This window comes from Chrysoperla carnea, chromosome 3, assembly GCF_905475395.1.
Source record: "Chrysoperla carnea chromosome 3, inChrCarn1.1, whole genome shotgun sequence".
NCBI classification, from domain to species: Eukaryota; Metazoa; Arthropoda; class Insecta; order Neuroptera; family Chrysopidae; genus Chrysoperla; species Chrysoperla carnea.
Window position 1 is genome coordinate 79,978,382 of NC_058339.1, and position 11,625 is coordinate 79,990,006.

Consider the following 11,625-nt stretch of genomic DNA (forward strand, 5'->3'; position numbering starts at 1 on the left):
GTAAAAGCAAAAAATTATATAAATGACATAATAAATATATATTTGAAAAAAAAAAAAAATTAATATAGAATATCTCATATGTTTTTTCTATTAATTTTAAAACAATAGAGATATTAAAAAAAAATTTATATCAGTAATGGGTGAGACCATCTGATATTTAAAATGAAATTGTAATATTATTATATATTAATAATTATTATATGAAAATTTTTTTCTTATAATAATAAGAAGCAAAAAAAATATCATATTTTATTATTATATATTTAATATTATAAATACAAATAGTTCCCTGGTTGATCCTGCCAGTAGTCATATGCTTGTCTCAAAGATTAAGCCATGCATGTCTCAGTACAAGCCAAATTAAGGTGAAACCGCGAAAGGCTCATTATATCAGTTATGGTTCCTTAGATCGTACCCACATTTACTTGGATAACTGTGGTAATTCTAGAGCTAATACATGCAAACAGAGTTCCGACCAGAGATGGAAGGAATGCTTTTATTAGATCAAAACCAATCAGTGTAAATTTTAATTTGCATTGTTTAATTTGGTGACTCTGAATAACTTTAAGCTGATCGCACGGTCTAGTACCGGCGACGCATCTTTCAAATGTCTGCCTTATCAACTGTCGATGGTAGGTTCTGCGCCTACCATGGTTGTAACGGGTAACGGGGAATCAGGGTTCGATTCCGGAGAGGGAGCCTGAGAAACGGCTACCACATCCAAGGAAGGCAGCAGGCGCGCAAATTACCCACTCCCGGCACGGGGAGGTAGTGACGAAAAATAACGATACGGGACTCACCGAGGCCCCGTAATCGGAATGAGTACACTTTAAATCCTTTAACGAGGATCCATTGGAGGGCAAGTCTGGTGCCAGCAGCCGCGGTAATTCCAGCTCCAATAGCGTATATTAAAGTTGTTGCGGTTAAAAAGCTCGTAGTCGAATCTGTGTCCTACACTGTTGGTACAATGCTCGCATTGTTTAACTAGCATGTTATGTGGGACGTCCTACCGGTGGGTGGTACAGATTATGTATAAAATATTATATTTTAATGTTATTATTTATTTAATGCATTTTATATATATATATATATTTTTATTATGTGATTTGTCGTAAGTGTTTAACCGTTAAGAGCGGTGGCAGCCCCCAATTGCAATCCCGTCGCGCTGCTCTTAATTGAGTGTCGAGGTGGGCCGGTACGTTTACTTTGAACAAATTAGAGTGCTTAAAGCAGGCTCAAATTTTGCCTGAATATTGTGTGCATGGAATAATGGAATAGGATCTCGGTTCTATTTTGTTGGTTTTCGGAATATCCGAGATAATGATTAATACGGACAGATGGGGGCATTCGTATTGCGACGTGAGAGGTGAAATTCTTGGATCGTGGCAAGACGGACAGAAGCGAAAGCATTTGCCAAAAATGTTTTGATTGATCAAGAACGAAAGTTAGAGGTTCGAAGGCGATCAGATACCGCCCTAGTTCTAACCATAAACGATGCCAGCTAGCGATCCGCCGAAGTTCCTCCAATGACTCGGCGGGCAGCTTCCGGGAAACCAAAGCTTTTGGGTTCCGGGGGAAGTATGGTTGCAAAGCTGAAACTTAAAGGAATTGACGGAAGGGCACCACCAGAAGTGGAGCCTGCGGCTTAATTTGACTCAACACTGAGAAACTCACCAGGTCCAGACACAATAAGGATTGACAGATTGAGAGCTCTTTCTTGATTTTGTGGGTGGTGGTGCATGGCCGTTTTTAGTTGGTGGAGCGATTTGTCTGGTTAATTCCGATAACGAACGAGACTCTAGCCTACTAATTAAGCTGTAAGCAATAATTCTTAATTTATTTATAATACTTAATTTATTAATCGTTAAAATAGTTTTATTGTATTATAGCTTCTCAGAGGGATAAATGACTTTTAAGTCATATGAGAATGAGCAATAACAGGTCTGTGATGCCCTTAGATGATCTGGGCCGCACGCGCGCTACAATGGTCGTATCAGCATGTGATACATAATCCTTAGTCGAAAGATTTGGGTAATCTTTTGAAATTCGACCATTGTTGGAATTGTGTATTGTAATTATTACACATGAACGAGGAATCTCTAGTAAGTGCGAGTCATCAACTGGCGTTGATTACGTCCCTGCCCTTTGTACACACCGCCCGTCGCTACTACCGATTGAATGATTTAGTAAGATCTTTGGACTGGCACGCAGGAATATTTCTGATATTTCTGATATGTTGCTGGGAAAATTGATCAAACTTAGTCATTTAGAGGAAGTAAAAGTCGTAACAAGGTTTCCGTAGGTGAACCTGCGGAAGGATCATTATTAAAATATATATATATAAAATATATAAAAATATATTTTTTGTATTGTTTTTAAATCCAATTTTTAAAACAATAAGAATAATAAAAAAAATTATTAGAAAAAGGATATTTTTATAAATTAAAATAAAATAGTAAAAGAAAAACAATATATATATATATATATATATGTATATTTTTTACATATTTTTATTTTAATTCTTCATATCAATTTTATAATTTTTTTATATTTATTTGTTTTAAAAACATTTTGTTTTGTACCAAATATATATTATAATAATAATATAATATATGTATACATATGTATACATATTTATATATATATTAAATATATATTAAATATATAATTTTTATCCGCAAGTTGATATGATAAAATACAATCATATTAGCGATTCAATTGGAGACTGTATAATGTTGTTGTTCGATTGAAATAAAGAATTTCAACAGGGTTAAGCGAATAATTATATGTATATACACATTTTTTATGTATTGAAATAAATTAATAATAATTTCATTAATAAATATTATATATTATAATTATTATTATTATTAATAATAATAATAAATATATGATTAATTAATTGATTATTATAATTATTTATTTAAAATCTAGCTAGCACTAATATTTTTTAATATATACATTAAATATATATTTATTTTTAAGTAATAATAATATTTATATGTATTTTTTATTAAAAAAGATTACCCTAAACGGTGGATCACTTGGCTCGTGGTTCGATGAAGAACGCAGCAAAGTGAAACCGTTTAGGGGTAAACCTGAGAAACTCAATGATAGAATAATGTAGGTAAGGAATCGAGATATTTTTATATTTATTATTATTATTAAACAATAATTATTAATAAAATCTATAAATAATTTCTCTTATAAAAAAGTGAAATTAAAAATAGAATATATTGAAATTATTTGTTTAAATATATATAATCTCTATTAAGAAAAATAAAATAAGATTAATTGATATAATCTATATTTTTATTTTTCTATGTTATAAATTCTACTCTTGACGAGTAAGGAGGGTCGCGGGTGTCGTTGATAGGTATACGTTCAGGATATCTTGAGCCACCACCCGGCAGCGGAACCGTCTATAACCCTCGGGAGTTTGTCAGGGTAACCTGAAAAGGCCTGGAGAAGATCGCCGTCGGAAGATCCAGGAAGAGTTTTCTTTTCTGCATGAGCGTTCGAGTTCCCTGGAATCCTCTAGCAGGGAGATAGGGTTTGGAACGCGAAGAGCACCGCAGTTGTGGCGGTGTCTGGATCATTCCCTCGGATGTTGAAAATCCAGGTGAGGGCCAAACTATAGGGTGTCGCGCCGGTTCGCGCCCATCCCGTCCAGTGCTCTGAATGTCAACGTGAAGAAATTCAAGCAAGCGCGGGTAAAGGCGGGAATTAACTATGACTCTCTTTTTAGTCCAGGCAAATAGCCAAATGCCTCGTCATCTAATTAGTGACATGTATGAATGGATTAACGAGACTCCCACTGTCCCTATCTACTTTCTAGCGAAATTTTATATTTTTCTCGTCAATAGACGACTTAAATACCAAGCAAGGTTTTGTATATGATAGAGCAGTTCCCACGCTGCGATCTATTGTGACAAACTTCTGCTTGGGGGGAATCGTATATTTCATTAAAAAAATAAAATGAAATAGCGAGATTACCCCAAATCACAAATAAAAACAAAAAGTTTTTTATCCCCTTTGTAAAAAAAGCGGAGCGAAAGACAAATTTATAAATTTTTTTTAAATAAAGGGAATGTATTTTTACATTCCCAAATAATAAAATATATATATATATATATATATATATATCAAACAAATATAAAAATTTATATACAGGGAATGTATTTTTTTACATTTTCCTGTAATACAAAGGGGGAGGGACTTTTTTCAATTTTTTTAAAAATAACTTTTATATTTTTTTTCGTTTATAGACGAACTTATGTATTATGCAAGGTTTTGTATCTGGTAGAGCAGTTACCACGCTGCGATCTATTGAGACTTAACCTTTTGCTTGGGGATTCGTATATTTCATTAATAAAATGAAATGGCGAGATTACCCCAAATCACTAATAAAAACAAAAAGTTTTTTATCCCCTTTGTAAAAAAAGCGGAGCGAAAGACAATTTTATAAATTTTTTTTAAATAAAGGGAATGTACTTTTACATTCCCAAATAATAAAATATATATATATATATATCAAACAAATATAAAAATTTATATACAGGGAATGTATTTTTTTTACATTTTCCTGTAATACAAAGGGGGAGGGACTTTTTTCAATTTTTTTAAAAATAACTTTTATATTTTTTTTCGTTTATAGACGAACTTATGTATTATGCAAGGTTTTGTATCTGGTAGAGCAGTTACCACGCTGCGATCTATTGAGACTTAACCTTTTGCTTGGGGATTCGTATATTTCATTAATAAAATGAAATGGCGAGATTACCCCAAATCACTAATAAAAACAAAAAGTTTTTTATCCCCTTTGTAAAAAAAGCGGAGCGAAAGACAATTTTATAAATTTTTTTTAAATAAAGGGAATGTATTTTTACATTCCCAAATAATAAAATATATATATATATATATATATCAAACAAATATAAAAATTTATATACAGGGAATGTATTTTTTTACATTTTCCTGTAATACAAAAGGGGGAGGGGCTTTTTTTCAAATTTTTTAAAATAACTTTTATATTGCCTTCACTGTGAAGGCTTTTTTTTTCAATTTTTTTTTTTTTTATATTTGTTAAGCCTCTAAAATAAGAGGCTTTTTTTATCAATAAATTTTTAATAATAATAATAATAATAATATATAATATTTATAATAATTACTATTTAAGATATTTATAATAATTACTATTGAAGTTATTTATAATAATTATTACTGATAATATTTATAATAATTACTACTAATATTATTTATAATAATTACTATTTAAGATATTTATAATAATTACTATTGAAGTTATTTATAATAATTATTACTGATAATATTTATAATAATTACTACTAATATTATTTATAATAATTACTAATAAGAATTATTAATAATAATAATAATAATGAATATTCATAATATATGTTATTAATAATAATAATACATATAAATAATTATTATAATAATAATTGCTCTTTATTAAATTAAAAAGCTTTAAATTTTATGAATAAAAATTGAAATAAACTAAATATAATTTAACGATTTTTATAATATATACTACAAATAATTTATAATAATTATTATTTGAAATAATTTTAATAAATATTATCAAAATATAAACAAACTAAACAATATTTATAATAATTGCTACCGATAATACTTATATATATATATACAACCAGTAATACCAATATGTAATAGCGCTAGTATCACTTCATATACCGGTGCAATTACATAGTCAGTAGTGCTAATAAGACCTACCCACATTTATAATAAATACTACCAAAAAATTCACTAAGTTATTAACATTTATAATAATTGTTACCGAAATGCTCATTACATATCAATATGCTACCGTTAATAGCATAAATTTTTTTAGAAAATCTACAAATATATCTCATGTATTATATCGGACCCTGTCAAAATTATGATAAAAAAAGGGTATAAAAAAAAAAAAAAAAAATTTTATTATACATTATTTATTATAAAATAATTTTTGTAATACATTATATAACATATGTCTATATATTATGTGTATAGATAGATAGATAAGCTAACGATTTAATATTTAGTCAGAATAATCAGAATCACAATTATGGCAAATGTAATAAGGTTGCCCAGGTGTGCATGCTTCGTGTGCCCAAAACTTGCAATCAATGCACTGTATCCAGACTTCCCTAGACTTGCTAGCAGAATATGGAGAAACACAGACCAAGCAAAAATTTTCATAACCTGTATCATCTTCGTTCTGGTCAACTGCTTTCAATTTTTTTTTTTTGGATTTAGGACGCTTTGTATTTTCTAAATTGATCTTCTCCGGTGTATCGGTAAGAATTGCAGATTGATATTTCCTTTTATGAACTCGCTGTGACTTGCGTGGGGGAGCTTTTGGTAGAGGTTTTAAAACGTATGGTGATACAATTTGAAAACTTGGACTTGGGGTCGCGAGTTCAATAGGGCCAGTGTTCACATCTTCAAGTGATTGGTTGCTATTAAGATCACAAATGTCATCTTCATTATTTGTAATTAGTGGCCTATCCGTGACAGATGACGGCATAAAGTCGTGTTCTTGAAAAATATCTCTATTAAATGGCGAAATTCCACAAGTTTTAAACCCCATGAGAATATTGGAAGAAGTTGCTGCCAATGGGAAAGCCTGTGCAATTATTCCAGGTATGTCGTATATCGTCATGTGTTGCCCTGGATGATTTACCAACCATTGATCGATTGCGTTGTTTACGTATTTTTTAAGAGGTCCATAAACAGACCTATCCAAAGGTTGCAGCCGATGGGTACAATGTGGTGGAAATGAAAGCATAACTATGCCATTTTTTTTTGCAAAATTTATGCCTTCAATGGATAGGTGAGAGCTGTGATTATCTAACAATAAGAGACATGGTTTTTCTATAGTTGATTTAACGTGGCTGTGAAAATGCTTCAAAAAAACAACAAATAGCTCTTCTGTCATCCAACCTGACGGATTACTTCCGCCTTTACAGCCGATTGGCCCATCTCTAATAAAATGTTCCTTGAAATGCACCCGCGGAAAAATGAAGAATGGTGGGACTGCATTACCAACTCCCGAAACAGCAGTAGCTAGGGTGACTAGTGTGCCTCGTTCGGCTGAAGTTATAGCACCAATTTGTTTTAATCCTTTTCTAGCTACAATTTTGTTCGGTTTTTGCACCGTAGTAACCCCCGTTTCATCCATGTTCCAAATATCCTGTGGTTGAAAGCTATGCCGTTTAATAACTAATTCCAGTTTGTCAAAAAAGTTGGTGACATTATGTAGATTGAAATTGGTGGCTCGAGCCAAACTAGTAGCTTCAGGTGTTCTTATTGACAAAATAGGATGTCTCTTCATAAATGATGTAAACCAATCGGGTCCAGCTAGATTTTTTGTTTGCCAAGACTTTGGAATTTTTAGTTTATTTGCGATAGCAAGCTCGTACGCTATTTTCCGAATATCCTTGGGCGACAATCCGAAATATATAGTAGAGGCAACAAGAATATATTTTTCTAATTCTTTTTCGTTTTCGTCAGTAAAAACCTGTCGATTTCTTTGAAAGCCTACTTTAGTAGATGGCGATAATATAGCGATGTTGTTCATTTCTTCATAAGTAAATTTTTTACAATATCTTGATAAAGTTCGGTAATTAATTTCGTAATCTTTTGCGACAGACCTTATAGATTTACCGTAGTTCTGCACCTCTCTGGCAGCACGAAGCATCAAAGCTGGTGAAACAAGCCCTCGAGTAGACTTTCTTTTGTAATAGCGTGCCATTTTTATGACTACTTCTGCTACAATATTTATAATAAATTCTACCGATTACAGTATAAAACTGTAAACAAAAACAGCCCCCTGTGACAATCAGCCCCCTGTGACAATCAGCCCCCGTCAAGCTGAGATAACCTGCCCCAAAACACGTTCTAGAAAATACTTACCAAAACAACGTAATTGCACAAACAAAAATTTTCACTGAATAAAAAAAACACAAACACGTCTATCTGTAGCGGTGTCTCTGAATAAACTGTAAAATAGAACAAACAAACAAGTTTGCAAACAAGTTGGTTGTTGTTGCAAACAACAAAAAGCAAACAAGTTTGCAAACAAGTTGGTTGTTGTTGTAAACAACAACAAGCAAACAAGTTTGCAAACAAGTTGGTTGTTGTAGTAAACAACAACAAGCAAATAAATTGGTTACATAATAAATAAACTAATATATAAATAAATAAACGAGTTTTATTGTATGTTATGTTAAATGTGACAATCAATACTTGATACAATCAACCCCAACCTCCCCTAATATCAATAATATTTTGAAGATTTTTAAAGCTCCATGTCTAATTCATGTTCTCAAAACGAAAAGTTAGTGTAATTCGTAAAACCAAATTAGGTTTGCAGTTTTATTTCTTCATCGGAACAGTTATTTCCATATGACTTTGAAACTCATAATATGAATTTTAATTCATTTTTTGAAAGAAAGAAAACTAGAAACAAATTTTTATCCTATTTATTTCGATTAAAAATTGTTCTACATTATTGTACTTGTTTCAGTGATTATTTAGTTCAGTTAGCTTTTTGTATGCCGAAAGTGAGCTTATACTATGCTTCCTACACTGTCCAACTATTGGGTTGTTCTACCGAAAGCTGGTCACGATTAAATTCATTGCGTAGCGTCACTTCAAAATAAAGTAAAGCATTTATCTAAGAAGAGTTTATATGATAATGATATAATTTTCGGGACTTCTAATTTACTGATCTATAAATTGTCGCATATATTCGGCATCTTGTGCTGAAACAAACTTGTCACATCGTTGGATATTCAACATGGCACCCAAACCTATACATAACACCATCAACAATACACCACACACAAAATATGCAGTTGCAATAGCAGGTGTTATCATTCCTATACAATAAATTGGCGGTCCAAATTTTTCTCTTGGTGAATCATTTTCAAATATTGGCTGAATCTAAACAGTAAAATTATAAGCGCATAGAAGATAATATTATAATTATAATAACATATGAAATTTTAGGGTGTCCGTCATCCGACAAACAAAAGAGGCCCTTTTTAGAATTAATTATGATGGAAAGGTTTCCTAATTACTTGTTTTTTACTTAGAGTGGGGCATAGTAATTCAACTAAGTGATATTGATCGAGACGAGCAAACAGCCCGTTGACAAACAGACGAGCTGACAGGCAGCCAAAAAGTGAGTAAAAGGGCCCCGCTTGTTTTCCTTTGGGTACGGAATCCAAAAAAACCATTGTGAATTTATAATTCATCAAAAATTTACCTGCAATTTTTTAAATATATGCAAACGATTCTTCTTTCCTAATCGTAACACTGGACAATAAAAAGAATGATCAAGATTACCAAAAATAAATTTAAATACATAAGTGTCGTCGCCTGCATCGATCCTATTTAGATACCATTTTTCTTGTTCCTTAAGAAAAGAAAAGTTTGCATAGTCGGAAACCACAAGAATCGTTGTTCTTGTTGCATTTACAGATCGAATAGTATGAACAGTTTGCCTAAATAAAAAATTAATTAATTAACAGTAAATGGAAGTTGCGTGATGACTAGCAGCGTAAAGGCAAAAAAAAAATTACTGTATCACCTTATCCAATGACCACCCTTATATTCGGTTGAGTTACCGAGGTAAAAAATAACGTTACTGTCTTTATATGTTACAACGTTCTTAAAAGCTCTACAAAAAGGAAATTTTACAGATATCATTAAAAGATTAACAAATTTATTTCTGACGTTTACCTTTGATGTTCAATATTCCAAATTATTCCACTTTCAGATAGGTTAACATTGGTATGATTATACAGTATATTATGGCCATAAAGTTCCATAGTGTCTTTACGAGTATGTTTCATTAGTTTATCAAAATTTCCTTTCAGCAGCGTGTCTGGTAAGTAACTTACATTATGGTCATAAAGTTCATTATTTTCATTACGCGCAGATTCTGCTATAAAAACGTCTTCTACAGCTGGAGAACAAAATTAAATTTTTTTAGAGACAGTGTGATATTTGCCACAAAACACCCTCCAATGTTATCCTTTCTAAATTTTTTCTTTACGCAAAGTCCTTGGAAAATTGAAGAGCATTAGGTGGATTTGGAATAGAAATTTAAAGAGTATTTTATTGAAATAAATCAAGAATATTTGTAATAGTTAGTTAAAATTTTGTTAAGCAATGTACAAAGCTAATCAAATTGATCTTAATCGACTATTTTTATTAAATTTATAAATGGGTTTCTTTCATATAAAAGCTAAAATATCTTTGGCAAGGAACTGAAATATACGATGCCGTATATTCTAATGAAATTCCACAATTATTTATTATCTGGTAATAATATTTATATTACTTTCAGGCACATTAGAATCCAAAGGCGGTTGGGACAACTTTTCCAATGAATCTGAATTAGTATTGTTTCCACCATTATCGGGGAATTCATCAGTAACGGCATTAAATCCATTTGATGAAACTTTAATTTGTTCGGTTGTCTCGATCGGTATCTTTTCCATTTTTGTGTTATTTTTTTTCAATATTTCTGTAGCCGCCTCCTCAGGTTTTAATTCAGTTTCAGTATTTGAATTTTCTGAACACTCCGATTTGGAAGTTTTAGGTATGATCGTTTGAGTATCATCAGTATTTGAGTTATCATAAGTCAGTTGGGCATCGTCTGTATTTTTCAAATTTACAGAAGACAATTTTTCGTTAGTCTCACCATGATCAATTTCTTTTACACCTATTGTGTTTTCACTTGTATTTTCATCAGTTTGACGCTTCCGCCTTGATTTTGTTTCCTAAAACCAAAGTAAAAAAATTAATTTTGACATAAAACTATTTTTGGAGTTTAACATTTTTAACAGAATGTTTCATTTTTTTTACCAAAAACAAAAGTATATATTTTGGTACAACCACTATAATTATGCCTTGACTGTAGTTTTTGATATTTTTCCGTATTTCTCGAAGGTAATTTTCTAAAAATCAATACAAAAATTATTGTATTAAAATATGCAATGTGATACTTAACATTATCGTCTTTTTTAGCATCTATTTTAAAATCTATTTTAGAATTTTGTGAACTTCAAAATGATGAAGAGGACTAAACTAAACCTTTAAATCGTTTAGTTTCAAAAATTTTAAGCTTCAAAGTTTTTTCTTATTTATGGATCTGAGCAAAAACGAATACCTAATTCTATCTTCGATTGCATATCATTTTTATCCAAACTCAGAAAAACTATTTTGGCTTTGTTCATTTCATTCCTCGGAAGATGGCTCACAACAGTTAATGGATTTTCTACAGTTGGTAAATAACTCATGTTTAAGTTTCTTGAATTTACAATGCTTGTTACAAACTTTTGGAAATTCCTTATTCCTGCCAAATTTTTATGCTGAAATAAAAATAAATATTTTACTTGGATCTGGAATAGGAGGCGTTCCGATCCAATCCCAGAAGTATTATTGTGAAACAGGAAATTCTTGTCTTATGACATTAAATTTAGCTGATCTCAACGAAGGTTTAACCTTTTTTAACCTGTTTAGACTAAAAACAAGCCTTTTATTCTTTTGAACTAAGTTGTCTTACTTTTGGATTTTGCAATAAAA

The 11,625-nt window shown here is 31.0% G+C and overlaps 1 protein-coding gene and 1 pseudogene across 1 annotated transcript; one reads left to right on the forward strand and one right to left on the reverse strand.

The window, feature by feature from the left end:
- The first annotated feature begins 286 nt into the window (after positions 1 to 286).
- LOC123297059 lies at positions 287 to 2,325 on the forward strand (annotated as a pseudogene).
- Positions 2,326 to 8,570: 6,245 nt separating this feature from the next.
- Positions 8,571 to 11,313, reverse strand: LOC123296487. The gene is made up of 7 exons (XM_044877971.1): positions 11,210 to 11,313; positions 10,906 to 10,997; positions 10,379 to 10,820; positions 9,775 to 10,000; positions 9,623 to 9,712; positions 9,299 to 9,536; positions 8,571 to 8,973 (listed from the first exon to the last, which is right to left on the reverse strand). The coding sequence occupies exons 1-7, from the start codon at positions 11,274 to 11,276 to the stop codon at positions 8,752 to 8,754; spliced, it is 1,377 nt and encodes a 458-aa protein (XP_044733906.1). The 5' UTR covers positions 11,277 to 11,313; the 3' UTR covers positions 8,571 to 8,751.
- Between the last annotated feature and the right edge of the window lie 312 nt (positions 11,314 to 11,625).

Excerpts from the sequence above, each read along its gene's own strand:
- LOC123296487 (XM_044877971.1), bottom strand. The coding sequence starts at position 11,276 with ATGAACAAAGCCAAAATAGTTTTTCTGAGTTTGGATAAAAATGATATG. Across the intron at positions 10,821-10,905 it reads AATATATACTTTTGTTTTTG|GAAACAAAATCAAGGCGGAA; the intron begins GTAAAAAAAATG and ends CTTTGGTTTTAG. Across the intron at positions 9,713-9,774 it reads TGGAATATTGAACATCAAAG|AGCTTTTAAGAACGTTGTAA; the intron begins GTAAACGTCAGA and ends TCCTTTTTGTAG.